The sequence below is a fragment of the Entelurus aequoreus genome, linkage group LG20, assembly GCF_033978785.1.
Source record: "Entelurus aequoreus isolate RoL-2023_Sb linkage group LG20, RoL_Eaeq_v1.1, whole genome shotgun sequence".
Classification (NCBI taxonomy): domain Eukaryota; kingdom Metazoa; phylum Chordata; class Actinopteri; order Syngnathiformes; family Syngnathidae; genus Entelurus; species Entelurus aequoreus.
Window position 1 is genome coordinate 41,164,522 of NC_084750.1, and position 25,807 is coordinate 41,190,328.

At 40.1% G+C, this 25,807-nt stretch overlaps 1 protein-coding gene across 3 annotated transcripts in view; it reads left to right on the forward strand.

Moving 5' to 3' along the window:
* The window catches only part of adgrb2 (adhesion G protein-coupled receptor B2), a 536,693-nt gene that overhangs the window by 319,317 nt on the left and 191,569 nt on the right, over positions 1-25,807 (forward strand). For all 3 annotated transcript variants that reach the window (XM_062030114.1, XM_062030112.1, XM_062030113.1), the window contains exon 17: positions 23,970-24,096. In XM_062030114.1, coding sequence (XP_061886098.1) covers positions 23,970-24,096 — 127 coding nt within the window. The remainder of the gene's footprint in view (positions 1-23,969; positions 24,097-25,807) is intronic.

Sequence of the window (25,807 nt, forward strand, 5' to 3'; positions counted from 1 at the left end):
ATTAGTTTGGAATAAAACCTCTGCCTTGTTTTTAATGAAATGTTAGACCTACTACGCTATTGTATTTCAATGTTGGTCATTATTGGTGGTACTTGGAGAGCCAAGTGTTGTCTGAGGTGCTAGTTTTAGAGATTTAGGCGTTGAAAGTAACAATAATATAAATATATTTATATGTATGTATATATATATACACACTACCGTTCAAAAGTTTGGGGTCACCCAAACAATTTTGTGGAATAGCCTTCATTTCTAAGAACAAGAATAGACTGTCGAGTTTTAGATGAAAGTTCTCTTTTTCTGGCCATTTTGAGCGTTTAATTGACCCCACAAATGTGATGCTCCAGAAACTCAATCTGCTCAAAGGAAGGTCAGTTTTGTAGCTTCTGTAACGAGCTAAACTGTTTTCAGATGTGTGAACATGATTGCACAAGGGTTTTCTAATCATCAATTAGCCTTCTGAGCCAATGAGCAAACACATTGTACCATTAGAACACTGGAGTGATAGTTGCTGGAAATGGGCCTCTATACACCTATGTAGATATTGCACCAAAAAGCAGACATTTGCAGCTACAATAGTCATTTACCACATTAGCAATGTATAGAGTGTATTTCTTTAAAGTTAAGACTAGTTTAAAGTTATCTTCATTGAAAAGTACACTGCTTTTCCTTCAAAAATAAGGACATTTCAATGTAACCCCAAACTTTTGAACGGTAGTGTATATATACATATATATATATATATATATATATAAAAAAAAAATATATATATATATATATATATATATATATATATATATATATATATATATATATATATATATATATATATATATATATATATATATATATATATATATATATGACTCTAATATATAGGATTCTATATGTATGTGTATATATATACCTGGGACCTTTATTCAAGTGTCATTGTTAAAAATATATTATTGAATCAAAATAAATATTGTTATGAATGAGACTGTAATTACTTTACATCAAATATTTCATTTTGAAAATTTTTTGGGGGGAAATAATGCATATTTTGTGTTTTTTTTTTGGGGGGAAAAAAGGACATAAAACACAAGAAATGTTCGAAAAATATATGGCAACTGATGGTGTTGAAATAAAAAAAATAAAAAATGATATGACTTATTTTTAACAATTTAAATTGAAGTTTTTCATTGTCATCCCGTTGGGTTGAGTTTTTTCTTGCCCTGATGTGGGATCTGAGCCGAGGATGTCGTGGTGGCTTGTGCAGCCCTTTGAGACACACATGATTTAGGGCTATATAAGTAAAACATTGATTGATTGATTGATTGATTGACCCTTTAGGGTACCTGGGCTGTTTGGTTTATTTTTTTAACTGTCATTGTTCAGAAAATAATAGTTAGGGATGTCCGCTAATATGGGACTGCCGATTTTATCGGCCGATAAATGCTTTAAAATGTAATATCGGAAATTATCGGTATGGGTTTCAAAAAGTAACATTTATGACTTTTTAAAAAGCCGCTGTGTACACGGCCGTAGGGAGAAGTACAGAGCGCCAATAAACCTTAAAGGCACTGCCTTTGCGTGCCGGCCCAACCACATAATATCTACGGCTTTTCACACACACAAGTGAATGCAAGGCATACTTGGTCAACAGCCATACAGGTCACACTGAGGGTGGCCATACAAACAACTTTAACACTGTTACAAATATGCGCCACACTGTGAAGCCACACCAAACAAGAATGACAAACACTTTTCGGGAGAACATCCGCACCGTAACACAACATAAACACAACAGAACAAATACCCAGAACCCCTTGCAGCACTAACTCTTCCGGGACACTACAATATACACCCCCCTCTACCCCCTACCCACCCACCCCCACCTCAACCTCCTCATGCTGTCTCAGGGAGAGCATGTCCCAAATTCCACGCTGCTGTTTTGAGGCATGTTAAAAAAAAGAATGCACTTTGTGACTTCAATAATAAATATGGCAGTGCCATGTTGGCATTTTTTTTTCCATAACTTGAGTTGATTTATTTTGGAAAACCTTGTTACATTGTTTAATGCATCCAGCGGGGCATCACAACAACAAAATGAGGCATAATAATGTGTTCATTCCACCACTGTTGCCCGCCCGGGTGGGTATACCAGGCCTTTTCCTGGGCGTGGACGACCTGCGTCTTCCCTGCTTTGCGCTTCACGCTCCGGCCCGCACGCCAGGAGGGAAGATAATCCCCCAAGAAGCTTTATAAATTAGCTCGTGGGCGGTGGAGGTCACGGCGTGGCACGCGCGGCAGGGCGCTGGGAACGTGTCGTGTGCAAAACGTCTGCTTCTCTTTTTTTTTTTCAAACGGAAAATTCTGGGAGAAAAAACTTTTCATGCAAAACACAAAAGTGTCGGCCAGCATGATAACACGCAACGTCTGTTTATTTCCTGCAAGGCAGAAACACAAACTTTGTATCTCGTTGTGGATTTTGTTTGTGGTCCCCATTTGGGTCTTTCATAGTCTAACACTAACACTACAAAACCCACATTGGAGACTCAAATATTGTCCAATATTGACGTTAATCGGATAGGTCAGCTCGCTTTTATTACTTTGTAATGTTAGGAAATATTTGATCACCTGAAATTAGTCAAACTACCTAATATTAGCTGTCTGGAACGGACTTATCATAAAATAATAACAATATCTCACTAAGTTAAGCTCCTGACGCAGTAAATTGAATGATGCGGACACGTTTGTTACGGGATACTTTCTAATTAGCGTCTGCCTTGGAGACTTTGTGTGTGCAAGTAATATGCAACTAGGATTATTGGATACTTGTTTATATTGACCAATGTGCTGTTTTACATTACTATAACCTAGCTTGTGTGCTATTGTGCGCTTAGCTGCTGTGTAGCTGCTACCTCCTCGTAGGTTGTGTCCTACCTTTTTGGAAATGACTCGACTAAAATACAAGAAAATACCAACCGTGTGTGCTAATCGGAGGACATTTAGATGTCACACAAATACAGAGCTGACAGTAGTTTTTGTTTTTGTTAGTTTTTTGCTGATATGGCAACAGATAGAATTGAAGGTGATCTTTTGCTATTTAAGTGTTGACAAAAAAATAAATATAAAAAAAATGATATGACTTATTTTTAACACTTTGACGACTGAGACCCTTTAGGGTACTTGGGACCTTTGGTCTATTTTTTTTTATCCGTCATTGTACCAAAAATAATAATAAATCGAGAGCAATATTATGAATTATTTACCTATTTCAGGCTGTAATTACTTTACATCAAATATTTCATTTTGAAAAAAAAATGGGGTAAATTTCCATTAAAACAGTGATTTCTTTGGAGAAAAAATAGCCATAAAACATACAAAAAAATAAATAATTATATGGCGAGGAATACAATTGAAGGTTATCTATAACGTGGAAATAAAAAGATAATAATGTGACTTATTTTTAACACGTTTAGGGTACTTTGGACCTTTGGTCTATTTTTTCTTTAACTGTCATTGTTCCAAAAATAATAATGAATCAAAAGCAATGTTATGAATTATTTACCTATTTCAGGCTGTAATTACTTTACATCAAAAATTTCATTTTGAAAAAAATATGGGGTAAATTTCCATTAGAACAGTGATTTCTTTGGAGAAAAAATAGCCATAGAACATACAAAAATAATAATAATGATATGGCAAGGAATACAATTGAAGGTGATCTATAGCTATTTAAGTGTGGAAATTAAAAAAATAATAATGTGACTTATTTTTAACACTTTTAGGGTACTTTGGACCTTTGGTCTATTTTTTCTTTAACTGTCATTGTTCCAAAAATAATAATGAATCAAAAGCAATGTTGTTATGAATTATTCACCTATTTCAGGCTGTAATTACTTTACAATAAATATTTTATTTGGGAAAAAAAATTGGGGGGAAATACTGCATATTTTGCGTTTTTTTCCATTAAAACAGGGTTTTCTTTGGGGGTAAAAAGGGCATAAAACACACACAAAAAATATGGCTAAATATAACATTGAAGGTGATCTATTCCTATTAAAGTCTTTAACTTAAATATATACATATATATATATGTATATATATATATATATATATATATATATATATATATATATATATTATATGACTTAGTTTTAGCACTTTGATGACTGAGACCCTTTAGGGTACCTGGGACCTTTTGGTCTTTTTTTTACTGTCATTGTTCCAAAAATAATAATGCATCAAAAGCAATGTTATAAATTATTTACCTATGTCAGGCTGTAATTCATTTACATCAAATATTCTATTTTGAAAAAAATATGAAGAAAATATTGCATATTTTGCTTTTTTTCCATTAAAACAGGGTTTTCTTTGGGGGGAAAAAAGGGCATAAAACAAAAAAAAATAATAACAATTATTTGGCAAGGAATACAATTGAAGGTGATCTATAGCTATTTAAGTGTGGAAATAGTAAAATAATAATGTGACTTATTTTTAACACGTTTAGTGTACTTTGGACCTTTGGTCTATTTTTTCTTTAACTGTCATTGTTCCAAAAATAATAATGAATCAAAAGCAATGTTATGAATGATTTACCTATTTCAGGCTGTAATTACTTTACATGAAATATTCCATTTTGGAAATAATATTGGGGAAAATATTGCATATTTTGGTTTTCTTTTGGGGAAAAAAAGGGCATAAAACATACAAAAATAATAATTATTATATGGCAACAAATACAATTGAAGGTGATCTATAGCTATTTAAGTGTGGAGATAAAAAAATAATGTGACTTATTTTTAACACATTTAGGGTACTTTGGACCTTTGCTCTATTTTTTCTTTAACTGTCATTGTTCCAAAAATAATAATGAATCAAAAGCAATGTTGTTATGAATTATTCACCCATTTCAGGCTGTAATAACTTTACATCAAATATTTCATTTTGAAAAAAAATTGGGGGAAATATTACATACTTTGCTTTGTTTACATTAAAACAGGGATTTCTTTGGGGGGAAAAAGGACATAAAAAAACATACAAAAAAATAAATAATTATATGGCAACGAATACAATTGAAGGTGATCAATAGCTATTTAAGTGTGGAAATAAAAAAAATAATAATGTGACTTGTTTTTAACACGTTTAGGGTACTTTGGACCTTTGGTCTATTTTTTCTTTAACTGTCATTGTTCCAAAAATAATAATGAATCAAAAGCAATGTTGTTATGAATTATTCACCTATTTCAGGCTGTAATTACTTTACATCAAATATTCCATTTTGGAAAAAAATATGAAGAAAATATTGCATATTTTGCTTTTTTTCCATTAAAACAGGGTTTTCTTTGGGGGAAAAAAGGGCATACAACATACAAAAAAATAATAAATGATATGGCAACAAATACAATTGAAAGTGATCTATAGCTATTTAAGTGTGGAAATTAAAAAGACTTATTTTTAACACTTTGATGACTGAGACCCTTTAGGGTACCTGGGACCTTCGGTCCATTTTTTTTAAATGTCCTTGTTCCAAAAATAATAATGAATCAAAAGCCATGCAGTTTTTCTGTCAAAATTGAAAGACCAAATACATTCAGAAAAAAAGATCAAGTCATTTATTGACGCACACTATTTCTAGGCCTTCTCGGGCCGCATATGTTTACGTGTGGACAATAAACAAAACGACTCCATTGACAACAGCTCGTTAGTTCAATAGTCATGTGTTTATTGTCCAAAGTCCATATTAAAAGGGGGAGAACTGTTTGATAGGTCAGAGTGGGAAAGGACAGTGCAGTAAAGCCAATTCAAAACTGCAATGCAGCTTGGACATTAATTGAAAAAGTAACCAAAACGCAATAAATGAGCAAAAAAACACAAAAAAATAATGTTCTTTAGACTTAATATCTTTAGAGAAAAGGTTCGGCTACACTACGAACTTAAATAGTACGGCCTTTTTATAATCACGGGGGTAAATCTGTCACGATATCGCCGTTCAAAGTGACGTTAAATCAGCAATTCCCTCGTTGGGGTTTTGAATGGATGTCGCTGCGATACTCCTGAACCAAACTAAAAGTGATGTGGAAACAAAATACAATTGTGGCCAGGAGTTGATTCAGTGGCCGAACCGTAAACAAGCGCATAGACAGCGTTTATGCCCTGCCTGTACATCCTGCTTCATATAATCTCATGTTCGTCTGCTTCTAAGCTCCGTCGCTCACAGGCATTCGGAAAAGGGGAAGCCATTGAATATGTGGGTCAAATATGTTCACACACACACAAACACACACATGCACACACACACACACACACACACACACACACACACACACGCAGATCAAACATAGAGTATGTTGTAGTAGGAAAAAAAAAAAGGATGGTCAGTGCTGCATAATGGATGGTCAGAAGTGACACTAAATGAAAAAGCAGCTTCTGTAAGTCACTTTATTCCAAACTGTTGTGTTCAATGCAACCATTAAAAAATAAAATATTTACATTTATCGCCGGCGACATTTGAGAGGGAGATATTTAACACTGAGGTGGATGGAGGGGAAAAAAGCTGAGGTTTTTTTTGTTTTGGTTTTTTTGGGGGGCCCCCGGGGGGTCTTTCAGGGCCAACAGAAGCGACATAGTACACATGTCCGCCATAAAAGTGACATTTTCTGAAAGAGGGCGACTATGTCTTATATAAACTTTATGTATTTTATTTGTATTTATTTTATTTTTTTAACTTTATGTAGTTTTTACCGAAACACGTGACGTGGCGCTGGGACTCGATGATAGTCGGTGACGTCATCGCTCAGAATAGATTGGATTCAATTCAATTTTGTGCATCCACACCAAGATTCTACACTGAAAAAAAAAGTGACCTATTTATTGTTATTCCGCCACAAAAGTGTGGCTCGCTCCGCAGCCCACACTTTTCCTCCCATCGGAACCGTTCCGGTATCAAAACCTTACGCTCGACCGTGAATCGTGACCTCCCCAAAAATAAATAAAAATAAATATTCCAGATTACCAAGAATTTCCAGGGACATTTTGCACTTTGAAAATGAAATGGCCAATTTTCAAGCATGCACAATTCCCACGTTTCTCAACCCATTGGAAGCACTCCACCATCCACACACTCCACCATCCACACACTCCACCATCCACACACTCCACCATCCACACACTCCACCATCCACACAATCCACCATCCACACACTCCACCATCCACACACTCCACCATCCACACACTCCACCATCCACACAATCCACCATCCACACACTCCACCATCCACACACTCCACCATCCACACAATCCACCATCCACACACTCCACCATCCACACACTCCACCATCCACACAATCCACCATCCACACACTCCACCATCCACACACTCCACCATCCACACAATCCACCATCCACACACTCCACCATCCACACACTCCACCATCCACACTCTCCACCATCCACACACTCCACCATGCACACACTCCACCATCCACACACTCCACCATGCACACACTCCACCATCCACACACTCCACCATGCACACACTCCACCATCCACACACTCCACCATCCACACACTCCGCCATCCACACACTCCACCATCCACACACTCCACCACCCACACACTCCACCATCCACACACTCCACCATCCACACACTCCACCATCCACACACTCCACCATCCACACACTCCACCACCCACACACTCCACCACCCACACACTCCACCATCCACACACTCCACCATCCACACACTCCACCACGCACACACTCCACCATCCACACACTCCACCACCCACACACTCCACCATCCACACACTCCACCACCCACACACTCCACCATCCACACACTCCACCATCCACACACTCCACCACGCACACACTCCACCATCCACACACTCCACCATCCACACACTCCACCATCCACACACTCCACCACGCACACACTCCACCATCCACACACTCCACCACCCACACACTCCACCATCCACACACTCCACCATCCACACACTCCACCACGCACACACTCCACCATCCACACACTCCACCACCCACACACTCCACCATCCACACACTCCACCATCCACACACTCCACCATCCACACACTCCACCATCCACACACTCCACCATCCACACAATCCACCATCCACACACTCCACCATCCACACACTCCACCATCCACACACTCCACCACGCACACACTCCACCATCCACACACTCCACCATCCACACACTCCACCATCCACACACTCCACCATCCACACACTCCACCATCCACACACTCCACCATCCACACACTCCACCATCCACACACTCCACCATCCACACACTCCACCATCCACACACTCCACCACGCACACACTCCACCATCCACACACTCCACCACCCATACACTCCACCATCCACACACTCCACCATCCACACACTCCACCACGCACACACTCCACCATCCACACACTCCACCATCCACACACTCCACCATCCACACACTCCACCACCCACACACTCCACCATCCACACACTCCACCATCCACACACTCCACCATCCACACACTCCACCATCCACACACTCCACCATCCACACACTCCACCACCCACACACTCCACCACCCACACACTCCACCATCCACACACTCTCCGATAGAACACCTTTGGGGTGAATTAAAACGGAGACTGAGAGCCAGGCCTTCTCCACCAACATCAGTGTGTGACCTCACCAATGCGCTTTTTTCGAAGAATGGTGGAAAATTCCTATAAACACACTCTGCAACCTTGTGGACAGCCTTCCCAGAAGAGTTGAAGCTGTAATAGCTGCAAAAGGTGGACCTGACATCATATTGAACCCTATGGGTTAGGAATGGGATGGCACTTCAAGTTCATATGTGAGTCAGCAGGTGGCCAAATACTTTTGGCAATATAGTCTCAATGTGTGTTTTATAACTTGGCAGTTCCCGTGAGGCGGATTGTGGACTCTGTGCCGTGGTCTAGGGACCCCTGTGTTGTGTAATACATCAAAACTGCGTGTCTGGCGTGCGTAGAAAGTAACTCTTGATGTTTTCCAGCAAAGCGCATAAAAAGCCTCAATTTACCTGCGTGGAGATGAAACCCCTTCATCGATGACATCACTTTTGAGGACTCGGAGCCCGCTTAACCTTTTCCTTTTCTTAATAGGGTGCAATTGGCGTTCACGGCGCTGCCCTTTCATTCAAGAGTCGGCGCCAATTTCTTCCCCGTCGACACAAAAGGTCAATTTTCTCTGTTGCTCGGCGGCTGGTTTTCATGTTGTTCCACAACAATCAGCCGGTCGGCGGCGACGCCGGTGACACTTTGACTCAGCCAAGCTGCCGCAGCGTCGTTCCACGGGCGTTGTTGTTAAAGCGGCGCGATGACGAGGCCGTCACGGACTCCGTCTGTCGCTCGCTCGGCGGCTCCGGTCTGAAAAATATCCCGGCGACACGGGGATGGATTGCCATGACATTTCGTGCAGACATTTACGCCCCCGAGGAGGAGGAAGCCTAGTGGCTCTGCTGAGGCGGCTGATGTTTTATTTAGCACAGCAAAGCAGGTGAAAGGTTTTCACTTATCAGATTAAATATTTCAACAACTGAATTGTCACATTTCCATACAGCCGGGCTCCCGTTCCCCCTGGAAAATCAATCTTTTCCTTCAAAGTTGGATTTGAGTGGTGTTGGCATTTGTCACACGTACAGAAAGGTAGGGGGGAACCTCATTCAGATGTATGACATGAGAAGTCATAATTCCACTCCAAATACTTCAGTATATCAGTATGTGGAATTAAATTATGGAATGGATTAGAGGCCTACTGAAATGAATTTTTTTTATTTAAACGGGGATAGCAGATCTATTCTATGTGTCATACTTGATCATTTCGCGATATTGCCATATTTTTGCTGAAAGGATTTAGTATAGAACAATGACAATAAAGATTGCAACTTTTGGTATCTGATAAAAAAAAGGCTTGCACCTACCGGAAGTAGCGTGACGTAGTCAGTTGAACATATACGCAAAGTTCCCTATTGTTTACAATGATGGCCGCATGAAGTGAGAGAGATTCGGACCGAGAAAGCGACAATTTCCCCATTAATTTGAGCGAGGATGAAAGATTTGTGGATGAGTAAAGTGCAAGTGAAGGACTAGTGGGGAGTTGAAGCTATTCAGATAGGTAAGATGCTGTGAGAGCCGGGGGTGACCTGATATTCAGCTGGGAATGACTACAACAGTAAATAAACACAAGACATATATATACTCTATTAGCCACAACACAACCAGGCTTATATTTAATATGCCACAAATTAATCCTGCATAAAAACACCTGCGTGTTTGTTATGCTAGCTCCTAGCTCCTCTGCTAGCTCCTAGCTCCATAGAACACGCCAATACAATTCAAACACCTGATCAACACACACAATCACTCAGCCCAAAAGACCGTTCACCTAACCCAAGGTTCATAAAGCTTATATATTTTAAAAAAGTTACGTACATACGCAAAAAAAAGTTGCGCACATACGGTCAAGCGATCAAATGTTTAGAAGCCAAAGCTGCATACTCACAGTAGCACGTCTGCGTCTTTGTCATCCAAATCAAAGTAATCCTGGTAAGAGTCTGTGTTGTCCCAGTTCTCTACAGGCGTCTGTGTATCCAAGTCAAAAGTCCTCCTGGTTAGAGTCTCTGTTATCCGAGTTCTTCCATCTTGACTGCATCTTTCGGGAATGTAAACAAAGAAGCGCCGGCTGTGTACTGTTGTTGCTGACTACGTTCGAAAAATACGTCCATTTCGCACCGACAACTTTCTTCTTTGCTTGCTCAGCTTCCTTGTCCATAATGCAATGAACATGATTGCAACAGATTCACGAACACAGATGTCCAGAATACTGTGGAATTATGAAATGAAAACAGAGCTTTTTCGTATTGGCTTCAATGTGGAAGGCATACCCGTGTTCCCCGGTCCACGTCACGCGCATACGTCATCCTCAGAGGCGTTTCGAACCGGAAGTTTAGCGGCAAATTTAAAATGTCACTTTATAAGTTAACCCGGCCGTATTGGCATGTGTTATAATGTTAAGATTTCATCATTGATATATAAACTATCAGACTGCGTGGTCGCTAGTAGTGGCTTTCAGTAGGCCTTTAAGCAAAGCAATCAAACAATGTACTAATATGATCCACTTCAAGAAACTCTTCAAACTTAAAGTGTTTACAAAGTACAAAGAAGAAGAACCATGACAAACATTCTCAATTTATTTCATCCATCCATTCATTCATTCTTAAAGTAATCTTACTTATCTCATCATATGAAATATGACTTACTTCACCAATTGTTATTATTAAATTCTTACTATTATTTATTTATTTATTTTTATTGTGATTACTTATGGAGTTTATTGTGAAAAAATTGTGAACAGGAAGTGAACAAAAAGTTTTGCAACTGTTATGTAAAGAAAAGGGGTAGGATTAAATAAGCTCTGCTTCTTCCTACTCCTTTTCGAACATGTTGAAAAGAAACTGGAAATTGTGATGTATCATGTTGTATGCTTGCATGTTCCAAATAAACTCAAACTCAAATATTCACCAGTAATACATTCATATATTCCATAATGTTCATTGGAATATAATAGTCAGGATTGTATTGTCTCTGTAGTAATATTTTTTTATTATAATAATAATAATAATAGATTGTATTTGTAAAAAGCACTTTACATTGAGCAAACAACCTCAAAGTGCTACAGTGTATCGAACAAAAATTAATAATAATTAAAGCTGCAAGCAGCGTTGGTCGGGCCCGCATATTTGGCAGGTGCTAGTCCTAAGTGTCCAAAAACTTTTGTCTACTGTTAGTCCTAAGTGTCCCAATACTTTTGTTGACATCAGCGGAGTGGTACAGTGGTTCTATTAAGGCTCGTAAAATCACAGCAGCATTATCAGCGCGACGGTTCTTTGAAGGCTCGTAAAATCAAAACCGTAGCACTTATCCAAACTCTTTGAGTATCCGTCAATCAGAAGGGTTCAATCTCTCTCCTGTAGTAGTTTGAAGCCAAAACGACAAACGCGCTCAGAGTAGATAATGTTTGGTGTCCGCTTTTTACAAAATTTTAGTTTTGAAGGGGGATATCAAACTTCCTGTTGATTTTTGCTGAAGGGTGTCAATCTATGAAATGTAGGTCTAAGAAGTGAGACCTACATAGAGGTTTTTGTTTCATGTCTCTAAGACGTTCCTGCCGGAAGTTACAAGCAGTTTTGTCTGTGTTTTCCTCTGAGGAGCAGTTTTGTCTCTGTTTTATTCAAAAATTGCACTAGAGCGCAATTTTGAGTTTTGGGGTTCGTTTTTTTTTTTTTATTAGATCGCAATTTCCACCAGTCCTGATGTGTGTGAAGAGTTTGGTGAGTTTTGAAGTATTTTAAGGGGGGTCAAATTACAGCTCAAAGAGGCAAAAATGAGTGTTTTTAGTAAATTTTTGTATTGAAGGGGAAATTGCCAACTTCCTGTTGGTTTTTGCCCGAGGATGTAAAATTATGAAATGTAGGTCTAAGTCAGACCTACATAGAGGTTTTTGTTTCATGTCTCTACGACCTTCCTAGTGGGAGTTACAGGCAGTTTGTTTTTGTTTTTTCCTAGGGGGCGCTAGAGCGCAATTTTGAGTTTTGGGGTTTGGTTTTTTGACTAAAGTGTTGTGTACGCATTTTTTGATGTGTGTGTAAAATTTGGTGAGTTTTGAAGCATGTTAAGGGGGGCAAAGTAGTGCGCAAAGCTGCGGAATAATAATAATAATAATAAAACCTTACAATAACAATAGGTCCTTTTCGTCCCGTTGCGAAAGGACTCCCTTTGGGATTCCTTTGACAATGGGCCATGCGGGCCCTAATAAAAAGATAATAAAAAAATACAATAAAAATAAAAACTAGAACAGCCTAATAGCTAGAATTAGTCTATAACTATATCTATAACTATATCTATAAAAAGGCTTTTTTAAAAGAAGGGTTTTTAAGCCTTGTTTAAAAGCATCCACAGTCTGTGGTGCCCTCAGGTGGTCAGGGAGAGCATTCCACAGACTGGGAGCGGCGTTCGTAGCTTTGTCCTCGGAGGTTGGAGGAGGTTAGCCTGTCCGGAGCGGAGGTGTCGTGTGGAGGATTTGGGGGTGAGTAGTTCTTTGAGGTGGGGGGGGGGGCATTTCCACGGAGGCACTGGTGGGTTAGTAGGGAGACTTTGTGTTCCATCCTGAGTGGAACAGGAAGCCAGTGGAGGGATTTGAGAATTGGTGTAATGTGGTCGTATTATCATTCCATCAAGTATGTTAACGTATTAAAATAAACTGTAAACACGTTGTTTTGACAACCCTGATTTTAAATGTGAACATTTTATAATGTTAGGAAATATTACAGAATAAATGAAAGCTGTAACTCTGGCTTAAGGCGTGTCGGCCGGAACTAGTGTTGTCCCGATACCAATATTCTGGTACCGGTATCGGTACCAATATGTATCTCGATACTTTTCTGTACTTTTCGATATTTTTCTAAATAAAGGTGACCAAAAAAAAACCTTTTTAGCGCCGCCCTAGTGGCTCCCTGGAGCGATTTAAAAAATATATGAAAATAAAAAAAGATGGGGGGTGAAAATATATTTTTGTTTTAATATGGTTTGTGTAGGAGGACAAACATGACACAAACCTTCCTAATTGTTAGAAATCCCGCTGTTTATATTAAACATTGAGATTATTTGGCGAGCGCCATTTTGTCCTACTAATTTAGGCAGTCCTTGAACTCACCGTAGTTTGTTCACATGTAAAGTTAAAAGTTAAAGTACCAATGATTGTCACACACACACACACTAGGTGTGGCGAAATTATTCTCTGCATTTGACCAATCACCCTAGATCACCCCCTGGGAGGTGAGGGGAGCAGTGAGCAGCAGCGGTGGCCGCGCCCAGGAATCATTTTTGGTGATTTAACCCCCAATTCCAACCCTTGATGCTGAGTGCCAAGCAGGGAGGTAATGGCTCCCATTTTTACAGTCTTTGGTATGACTCGGCCGGGGTTTGAACTAGGGCTGCAACAACTAATCGATTAAATCGATTCAAATTATAAAAATAGTTGGCAATTAATTTAGTCATCGTTTCGTTGGATCTATGCTATGCGCATCCGCAGAGGCTACTTTTTTATTTTATTTTTTTTATTATTTTTTATTTTTTATAAACCTTTATTTATAAACTGCAACATGTACAAACAGCTGAGAAACAATAATCAAAATAAGTACGGTGCCAGTATGCTGTTTTTTTTCAATAAAATACTGGAAAGGATAGAAATGTAGTTTGTCTCTTTTATCCGATTATTAATCGATTAATCGAAGTAATCATCGACAGATTAATCGATTATCAAATTAGTTGTTAGTTGCAGCCCTAGTTTGAACTCACAACCTACCGATCTCAGGGCAGACACTGCCACTGATGTACTAATGTTTCACAATGTTGTACAAATGTGTAGAATAAATATTACATTTCAACATTTCTGTCAACGAAGATTTGTGTCAGCCTGCGACTAAAAGTCATTTTGATAGTAGGCTAATATAGACACTTACGGCATGTGTTGCCTTCATTATATCACTTGTAAAAAGCTTTTAATTTTTTGCGGCTCAAAACTGATATTTTTTGTATTTTTGGTCCAAAATGGCTCTTTCAACATTTTGGGTTGCCGACCCCTGCCGTAAGAGGAGCTTGACGGACAACAAGATGGCCGACTTCCTGTTTGTTTTCAAACACGGGTTCTTGGGACTTTAAGTGCGTCCCTGCATGATAGACGTCTCCAGCGAGTTCTGTGTCGATACATAAAACTGTTGGCCAGGGGGATCATTTTTGTCATTTTCTAGGGGGCGCTACAAAGTCACTTTTAAAATTTGTTGTTAGGGACTCCAGAAATATAAAAAAAATTGCCGGATCGGACACACTTGCAAAAATCGGTGAGTTTTCGTACATATTAAGTTCCTCAGAAATATAATCGAAGTGCGAGGAGAATAATAAACAAAGCGATTCCAATAGAGCCTTCGAAGCTTTTGCCACTCGGTCCCTAAAAAGACAGAAATAAATCATATTTGTGTTTCCTGTTGTTCCAGTTGGAGACAACTTTCACTTTTTCTATTATGTGCAGCGGAAACATTGTTATCCCTGCGTGCACGGAGGGATAAGTGCCTGAAATAATGTCAGAAACCACATCCGTGCAATAAAACCTTCCTCGTAAAAGTGGCAACCAAACAGCAGCTGTGTCAACATCAAGACGGCGACGTGACGCGCTCGCTGCCCTGTTGTGACGGCGCCGCCGTGTACTTTTAAATGACGTGGCCTTCGCGAGCACCTGCGAGCAGCTGTTTTGCACATCTGGGAACCCAGCTTCATTTAAATGCAAAAATAAAACAAACATCCATTGATCCCTCCGAAAGAGCCAAATTTAACTTCTGTTTCCTCAGGGGTCCCACGGTGTGCACGCTCTGGAGACGCTTTGCAGCGAAAACACTCAGGATCCGCTCCACTTTTTGGCAATTGTTTGGTTTAAAACAAATCTATTATGTCTTAATTAGAGGAAGGTCAACAGTCAAAGATTGGAATACAATCTTTGTAGTCAATGTTTTTGCACTTAAGAGAGAACTGGACTTTTTGGGAATGTTGCCTGTCGTTCAATTTCGTGCAATGTTTTACCTCTCAGTAGGACAGAGGCAATATCATTATTTAACAGGAAATATTTTGATTAGTACAACATGGAAGACACTCATATGCAGTAGAGAACACAGTAGGAGTGGGAAGAACTGTAAGGGGGAGCACAAAAGGGCTCTCAAACTGTTTTTGAATTGGAATATTTGGTGTGAAGTAAGCAGAGCCTTGAATAGGTCAATAATTCATAACTTTTCATTCACTATTTTTTTTTTTGAGCAATGATGTTTTGAAAAAAGATTAATGGGGGATCCAAAAGGGTCCCACTCTTAAGTGTGCACGCTCTGCATGTGCTGGAGACGCTCTGCATGTGCTGGAGACGCTTTGCAGCGAAAACACTCAGGATACACTCCACTCATTGGCGATTTTTGGGTTTAAAACAAATCTATTATGTCTTAATTAGAGGAAGGTCAACAGTCAAAGATTGGAAAACAATCACTTTAGTCATATTTTTTGCGCTTGAAGGAGAACTGGACTTTTTGGGAATGTTGCCTGTCGTTCAATTTTGTGCGATGTTTTACCTCTCAGTAGGACAGAGGTAATATCATTATTTAACAGGAAATATTTTGATTAGTACAACATGGAAGACACTCATATGCAGTACAGAACACAGTAGGAGCGGGAAGAACTGTAAGGGGGAGCACAAAAGGGCTCTCAAAATATTTTTAAATTGGAATATTTGGTTTGAAGTAAGCGGAGCCTTGAATAGGTCAATAATTCATAACCACGATTTTCATTCACTATTATTTTTTGAGCAATGACGTTTTGAAAAAAGATTAATGGGGATCCAAAACGGTCCCACTCTTAAGTGTGCACACTCTGCATGTGCTGGAGACGCTTTGCAGCGAAAAAACACTCAGGATCCGTTCCACTTATTGGCAATGTTTTGGTTTAAAACACATCTATCATGTCTTAATTAGAGGAAGGTCAACACTAAAAGATTGGAATTCAATCACTTTAGTCATATTTTTTTGCGCTTAAAGGGGAACGATATGTTTTTTGAAATTGTTTACCTCTCAGTAAGACAGAGGCAACATCATTAATTAAAGGAGACATTTTGATTAGTACAACATGGAAGACACTCATATGCAGTACAGAACACAGTAGGAGCGGGAAGAACTGTAAGGGGGAGCACAAAAGGGCTCTCAAACTATTTTTGAATTGGAATATTTGGTGTGAAGTAAGCGGAGCCTTGAATAGGTCAAGAATTCATAACTTTGATTTTCATTCACTATTATTTTTTGAGCAATGACGTTTTGAAAAATGATTAATGGGGATCCAAAAGGGTCCCACTCTTAAGTGTGCACGCTCTGCATGTGCTGGAGACGCTTTGCAGCGAAAACACTCAGGATCCGCTCCACTTGTTGGCAATTGTTTGGTTTAAAACAAATCTATCATGTCTTAATTAGAGGAAGGTCAACAGTACAAGATTGAAATTTAATGACTTTAGTCAATTTTTTTTGCACTTAAAAAGGGAACTGGACTTTTTTTTGGAATTTCTTACCTCTCAGTAAGACAGAGGCAATATCATTATTCAAAAGGAAATATTTTGATTAGTACAACATGGAAGACACTCATGCAGTACAGAACACAGTAGGAGCGGGAAGAACTGTAAGGGGGAGCACAAAAGAGGAAGGAATCATATCGCGCATCAGATAAGGACGCACCAGACTGAATAAGACATTGCACCTTATAAGTAAACACCCGACAGGATTATGTGACAGCTTCTATGAGGGACAGTCAGTGGAACATGCTATCATTCATAGTGGGAAACACAGCGGAGAAAGGAGAAAACTAAGAGTTGGAAGTTAGAAGACCTGGACAGAAGGAGGTTACTCTCAGAGGGCTCTCAAAATATTTTTGAATTGGAATATTTGGTGTGAAGTAAGCGGAGCCTTGAATAGGTCAATAATTCATAACATTGCTTTTCATTCACTATCATTTTTTGAGCAATGACATTTTGAAAAAAGAATAATGGGGGATCCAAAAGGGTCCCACTCTTAAGTGTGCACGCTCTGCATGTGCTGGAGACGCTTTGCAGCGAAAACACTCAGGATCCGCTCCACTTATTGGCAATTGTTTGGTTTAAAACACATCTATCATGTCTTAATTAGAGGAAGGTCAACAGTCAAAGATTGGAAAACAATCACTTTAGTCATATTTTTTGCGCTTGAAGGAGAACTGGACTTTTTGGGAATGTTGCCTGTCGTTCAATTTTGTGTGATGTTTTACCTCTCAGTAGGACAGAGGTAATATCATTATTTAACAGGAAATATTTTGATTAGTACAACATGGAAGACACTCATATGCAGTACAGAACACAGTAGGAGCGGGAAGAACTGTAAGGGGGAGCACAAAAGAGGAAAGAATCATATCGCACATGAGATAAGGAAACACCAGACTGAATAAGAAATGTCACTTTATAAGTAAATACCCGACAGGATGATGTGACAGCTGCTATGAGGGAGAGTCCGTGGAATCCACAAGCTTCTGACAAGCTTCTGCTTGAATTTTTGACCACTCCTCTTGACAAAATTGGTGCAGTTCAGCAAAATGTGTTGGTTTTCTGACATGGACTTGTTTCTTCAGCATTGTCCACACGTTTAAGTCAGGACTTTGGGAAGGCCATTCTAAAACCTTCATTCTAGCCCGATTTAGCCATTCCTTTACCACTTTTGACGTGTGTTTGGGGTCATTGTCCTGTTGGAACACCCAACTGCCCCCAAGACCCAACCTCCGGGCTGATGACTTTAGCTTGTCCTGAAGAATTTGGAGGTAATCCTCCTTTTTCATCGTCCCATTTACTCTCTGTAAAGCACCATATATATATGTCTTAATTAGATTATCCAAAAAATAGTGCTCGATACCGTGGTAGAGCGTAATATGTATGTGTGGGAAAAAAATCACAAGACTATTTCATCTCTACAGGCCTCAGGAGAAAATCTCCTGAGGATTGAGGAAACCCCTCATGAAACAGGCCTGTAGAGATGAAATAGTCTTGTGATTTTTTTCCCACACATACATATATATATATATATATATATATATATATATATATATATGAGTCAAAAAGTTTGGACACCCCTGATGTACAGCATTCACCGTGAAGGGTGGGCTTCCGCGGTATCTCCGGTCAACCCACCATCAGCAGCTTCTCCAAATTTTCATGGATAAATGTCCGCCATTATTATCTCATTTCCATTGAGGATAAAGAACATTCCACACAGCGCTCAAAAATCTGTCAAAATGTTTTTAGTACGACTTTGGTAAGCTATGAAGCCACACCACTTGATGGATTGTACTGTGCTTCAACATACCAGTAATATTATGGTGTGTATAAGGACTGCAAAATGGCACCTATTAGCAGACATATTATCTGGTGTTTTGTTTGTTTGTTTATGCAAAACCAACTTTAAGTAAGTAAGCGAACTTGCGAGATGGAGACTGTCTGAAAATCCATGAAATGTTGGTTTGAAATGCTCAAACTGAGCTAAAATGTTAGCATGCTAACGGTAGCATGATAACCTGGGAAGAATTTGCCAACTTCTCAGATGGCGTCAAGTACCAAAAGTCATTAAGTTTAGATTCAAATTAATGAAATAGCGTGCTAACAGTTGGCATATGTCGCGAACAAAGTTACATGACTGAAGTGTACGGCTGAAAATTTGGCTTAGTCAGCGTGCTAAATTAGCATGCTAGCGTGTTAACAGTTAGCACATGTCACATACCAATTTATACAACTGAGGTGTCCGCCGGCAAAATTGGATTAAAAAAAAAGCATGCTATTGTTAGCATGCTAACAGTTAGTGTCTTGTCTTCTCCAAATTTTCATGGATAAATGTCCGCCATTATTATCTCATTTCGTGGTGGTTTAGTCGGACAAGCACTCCCTTTTCCCTAAAAAGACGTTATTCCTTCAGGAGGCTTTCGCAGTGAAATAGTCCTATTTTCTTCCTCTATTGTGGAGGAAAATCCCACCAGACGCTCCCCACTGTTTGAGACAGGACCTCGCTATCGCGCCGTCATCACCACACACACACACACACACACACACACACACACACACACACACACACACACACACGCACACACACGACAGACACTGTTTATAGCTATCCAGGATTTGTTGGCTTAATTTTCTGCGCGGCAAAAGAGAGCTGGAGACAAGCCATCCATATGTATTTATAGTCCGGCCTCTATTTGAATCACATTTGTTTTATCTTCACATCCCCAAAAGTGAGAAGTCTGCGACGCAGAGGAGGGAGCGCTGCCCCCGGTGTGCAGGGGAGACAAAGCCCCGACCAACGCAACTATCAGCATGAACATTGTTAATGACAGTGCTGCGTCAAACCAACTTCTCACATTTTCGACTTATTTAAACATCTCAACAACCATCTGATGCTTAGAAATCTTAACTCATAATGCCCAATAATTAGCATACTGCTAAGATCCACTAAGTCTGCATCTACAATTAACTGGTGTAGACCGTCCTATTTAAATAAGGTTTTTAAATGTACACTTTCTGTATGTCTATTACAAACTGCAGTAATACTGTGGAGAAAGCCTGCGTGTGACCTTGTCCTGAAAGTAACACTTCTACTTAACAGGGCCCTATTGTCTAACGTTCAGTGCTTCCCATATTACCGTATTTTTCGGACTATAAAGCACACTTAAGTTAAAGGCCTACTGAAATGAAATGTTTTTATTCAAACGGGGATAGCAGATCCATTCTATGTGTCATACTTGATCATTTCGCGATATTGCCATATTTTTGCTGAAAGGATTTAGTAGAGAACATCGACGATAAAGTTCGCAACTTTTGGTTGCTGATAAAAAAAAAGCCTTGCCCCTACCGGAAGTAGCGTGACGACACCGGCGGAAGGACTGCTCATATTTTCCTATTGTTTACACCAGCAGCGAGAGAGATTCGGACCGAGAAAGCGACGATCACCCCATTAATTTGAGCGAGGATGAAAGATTTGTGGATGAGGAACGTTAAAGTGAAGGACTAGAGTGCAGTGCAGGACGTATCTTTTTTCGCTCTGACCGTAACTTAGGTTCAAGCTGGCTAATTGGATTCCACACACTCTCCTTTTTCTATTGTGGATCACGGATTTGTATTTTAAACCACCTCGGATACTATATCCTCTTGAAAATGAGAGTCGAGAACGCGACATTCACAGTGACTTTTATCTCCACGACAATACATCGATGAAGCTCTTTAGCTACTGAGCTAACGTGATAGCATCGTGCTTTACTGCATATAGAAACAAAACAAATAAGTCCCTGACTGGAAGGATGGACAGAAGATCAACAATACTATTAAACCATGGACATGTAACTACACGGTTAATGCTTTCCAGCCTGGCGAAGCGTAATAATGCTGTTGCTAACGACGCCATTGAAGCTAACTTAGCTACGGAACCTCGACAGAGCTATGCTAAAAACATTAGCTCTGCACCTACGCCAGCTCTCATCTCCTCATCACGACCCGTGCTCACCTGCGTTCCAGCGATCGACGGTACGACGAAGTACTTCACCCGATCATCGATGCGGTCGGCGGCCCGGAGACGGAGGACGTCAATGTGAGGTCATTCGGCTAGCGCGTCTGCTATCGTCAAAGTGCTCCTGGTTGTGTTGCTGTAGTCCGCCGCTAATACACCGATCGCACCTACAGCTTTCTTCTTTGCAGTCTCCATTGTTCATTAAACAAATTGCAAAAGATTCACCAACACAGATGTCCGGAATACTGTGGAATTTTGAGATAAAAACAGAGCTTTTTGTATTGGATTCAATGGGCTCCGAATACTTCCGCTTCCACTGTTGACGTCACGCACATACGTCATCATATCGAAACAGTTTCAGCCGGAAGTTTGGCGGGAAATTTAAAATTGCACTTTATAAGTTAACCCGGCCGTATTGGCATGTGTTGCAATGTTAAGATTTCATCATTGATATATAAACTATCAGACTGCGTGGTCGGTAGTAGTGGCTTTCAGTAGGCCTTTAAGTTAAGTTAAAGTACCAATGATTGTCACACACACACACTAGGTGTGGCGAAATTATTCTCTGCATTTGACCCATCACCCTTGATCACCCCCTGGGAGGTGAGAGGAGCAGTGAGCAGCAGCGGTGGTCACGCCCGGTAATCAGTTTTGGTGATTTAATCCCCAATTCCAACCTTTGATGCTGAGTGCCAAGCAGGGAGGTAATGGCTCCCATTTTTATAGTCTTTGGTATGACTCGGCCGGGGTTTGAACTCACAACCTACCCATCTCAGAGCGGACACTCTAACCACTAGGCCACTGAGATCCTTTCATTTTCTCAAAAATCGACAGTGTCCCTAATGTACGGCATAATTCTGGTTGTGTTTACTGACCTCGAAGCAATTTTATTTGGTACATGGTGTAACGATACGTGTGACCTGTAGATGGCAGTCATTCATAAGAGATGTGTGTAGACTGCAATAGGATGGCAGTAAACAACACCAAAACGGTAAATGTTCCATTGAGAATAAAGAACATTCCACACAGCGCTCAAAAATCTGTCAAAATGTTTCTAGTACGACTTTGGTAAGCTATGAAGCCACACCACTTGATGGATTGTACTGTGCTTCAACATACCAGTAACATTATGGTGTGTATAAGGACTGCAAAATGGCACCTATTAGCAGACATATTATCTGGTGTTTTGTTTCACAATATTATGCAAAACCAACTTTAAGTAAGTAAGCGAACTTGCGAGATGGAGACTGTCTGAAAATCCATGACATGTTGGGTTGAAATGCTCAAACTGAGCTAAAATGTTAGCATGCTAACGGTAGCATGATAACCTGGGAAGAATTTGCCAACTTCTCAGATGGCGTCAAGTACCAAAAGTCATTAAGTTTAGATTCAAATGAATGAAATAGCGTGCTAACAGTTGGCATATGTCGCGAACAAAGTTATATGACTGAAGTGTACGGCTGAAAATTTGGCTTAGTCAGCGTGCTAAATTAGCATGCTAGCGTGTTAACAGTTAGCACGTGTCACATACCAATTTATACAACTGAGGTGTCCGGCGGCAAAATTGGATTAAAAAAAAGCATGCTATTGTTAGCATGCTAACAGTTAGTGTCTTGTCAAGTACCACGTTGTATGACTTTTAGCTATACGTCTGCAAAATAAGCTAAAAATACAAAAAGTTAGCATGTGTCAAAAAAAATATTTTCCTATATATTAGCCGCAGCGGACTATAAGCCTCAGATATATACGTTGTGAAATGAGTTATTTACATGGAAATATTTTTTAATGTTTATTTGCATACCTTAATTGTCTCCAAGCGGTGTCTGTAACACGGCAGTAAAACGGCTGACCAAACAAAACAGAAGTCATCGTCATGGACCCACTAGCTAATAACTCCACGGTGTCGTTTTGGTGAATTTACTGAGGAATTTGTGAAAGTCAAACAATACAAAAATAATGCCATTGTAAGTTACTCGAAAACGTGTTAGCATATTAGCTTATGCTAGCGACGCCAGCTTGATTACTTTACGATAGCGCGTAGAAATATGCATGGAATCACTGACACTGGGACGGTTTGGTAAGTATGAATTGTTGCAGTTATATTGTAAAACTTACAAACATTGCCTGGAGTGATGAATGAGGAATCCATGCGAGTAAAAACGCTGTGAACGACTAGAAGGAACGACACTTTTACTTCCGGTTGAAAGCACTAAATGGAAGGACACTGCAGCGAACTTGTCCAAGGGATTGCGCCGTTGCACAAAAAACACACCTTTTCAGTGTATACTTTTTGCAGTATGGCTTTCAATAAAGGAAAAGGAAAATTAGCTGCACTGTCTTATAAGCCGCGGGGTTCAAAGTGTAGGGAAAAAAGTAGCAGCTTATAGTCCGGTTATACAATTAATGATGAATACGTGCCGCTGCCAATTTGCACCGTCCAAAGCCTAGAGCAGCAGTAGCGCTAGTGGCACGTGGGCTCCATCCCGTGGTTCCCTTCCTTAAATATGCAAACACAGTGTTACTGTTCAAACTGTGTGTAATGTCAGGACGGACAAAAAATAATGAATATACGTCTGCCTTGTTTTTGATGAATACCAGGGCCGACTGCGCTACTGTACTTCCATGTTGGTCACTATGCTGGTGCATGGATAGGGCGGTACTCGCTGAGAACGTCCGATAGCAGTGACGCTCACGATACTTCTTTGTGCCCCCACCCACCCCTGTGCCGCCACACCCCCCGCCCCCCACCCCGACCTACCCATTTCTCCCCACCTCCAGGGAAGCTGGCGCCGAGAACTGGGGCACAGAAGGCTGCCAAACGCTGGCATCGAGCAGCATCCAAAGCAAATGCGTGTGCAGCAGGATATCCACCTACGCCGTGCTCGCGCAGCAAGCTAAGGAGCCGGTGAGTCACCGCCGCATCATCTCATGGACTCTTCTGGACTTAGTGGGGGGCGGGGGGGGCGGGGGCTAATTAGGGGACTCCTACCAGGGGTCAGGCCGGTGAGCTGTTAGCGTAACATACATTTACATGGCATCCCTGTTAGTCGGATTACGGCCGCGGGGTAGCGGTGCCAATGTCTGGTCATTATTCGCAGGGTCCCGGTGCCAAGGTCTGGTCATTAGTCAAGCATCCAACCAAACTGTGCTGCGCTCGTTAAGTATTGACGCGGAAAAAGATGAGGATTTTTCGTGTTGTTGTTGTTGTTGTGCGTGTGACGTATGAAAAGTTGTTATAAAAAGAATACACGACGTGATGGAAAAAGGCTTTTTGGCAGTTTGGGGCCGAAACAAGAGTCAGGGCTGTCCAAACGTGAGGGCCGCTCACTGGGAACTAAAGCATGCTGCGGCCATGTTGGTATTTTTCATTTTCAAAACCAATACAATATGTAAAAAAAGTTTTACCTTTAGGTTCTCTCCGTAGATTTGGACCAGAAGGGTCTCAGTCATAAAATGTTTTAAAAATATATATTTTTTTAAATTCTACGCTTGACTCTCTAGATGGACTTCAGGGGCCGTACTTATCAAGCTTCTTAGAGTGCCATTTTACACTTAAGTCCTGAGAATTTGCGAAATTTAGTCCTACTCTCAAACTTAAGAATAAAAGCTTTTTATCAACGTTCTTAAGTCTAAGAATCACTCCTACTCTCCACGATATTTAAGAGACCTTCAGAGGTGTCTTAGGTGGTTAGGAGTTGCCAGCAGGGGATGGCACTGAGGCGAGAGAGACGTGCGCGAACGTTCAGAGAACGGAACAATGTTGTTTTTTTTGATGACGAGCATCTGATCAAACGGTATCGTTTAGACAGAGCGAAAATTATTTTTGTCACAGATTTAATACTTTTCGATTCCTTGTTGATTTCTGCATGTGTCTGCAGTGAGCTAGTATATATAGAGCCACCCACACCAGTTTCAAATTAGTTGCCTAATTAATGAATTGGAAAGAAAATGTTATGAGAGTAGCGTATGTGTGTGGCCCTTTAATAGGTGACAGCATGTGAGGTGAGTGACGTCAGTGAGTGTGTGGGCGATAGAAGAGAGGGAGCGGTAGCGTGAGTGCCGGCGGGGACTAGTTTGTTTTGTATTATTTTGTAGTTTATTGTCAAAATATACACTCCCATTGTCCACTTAAATATTTCCAAGATATTTCTTTATTCTTAGACAACGGATTCCATTCCGTGATTGGTCATTTCTATGGACACAGAAATGACGTCACCTAAAATTCCGTTTACGGCACATAGTAATGTCGTAATTCAGCTCTGAGTGTGACACTTAAGATTCAGTCCTACACTTCGCTGAAAGTGTGAGTAAGACGCTTGATAACTAACTTTTAAGTGCAGCTTTCAGCGAAGAATTTATTTACTCTTAAGTCAACTCTTAGCAGACTTCTTAGGAGTAATTCTAAGAAGCTTGATAAGTACGGCCCCAGGTCTATTTATTAATGTAAGGTTGTTTCATTTTTTATGCCCTTCTTGTAAAAGCTCTGTTTTTTTATGGCAAGAACCTTAAAATATGCAATGTTTTTTCCAAAAAGTTTTTCAAAGTGGAATATTTGCTGTGAAGCAATTGAATCCTTGAATAGTTCAATAATCTATAACAATATTGATTTTGATTCA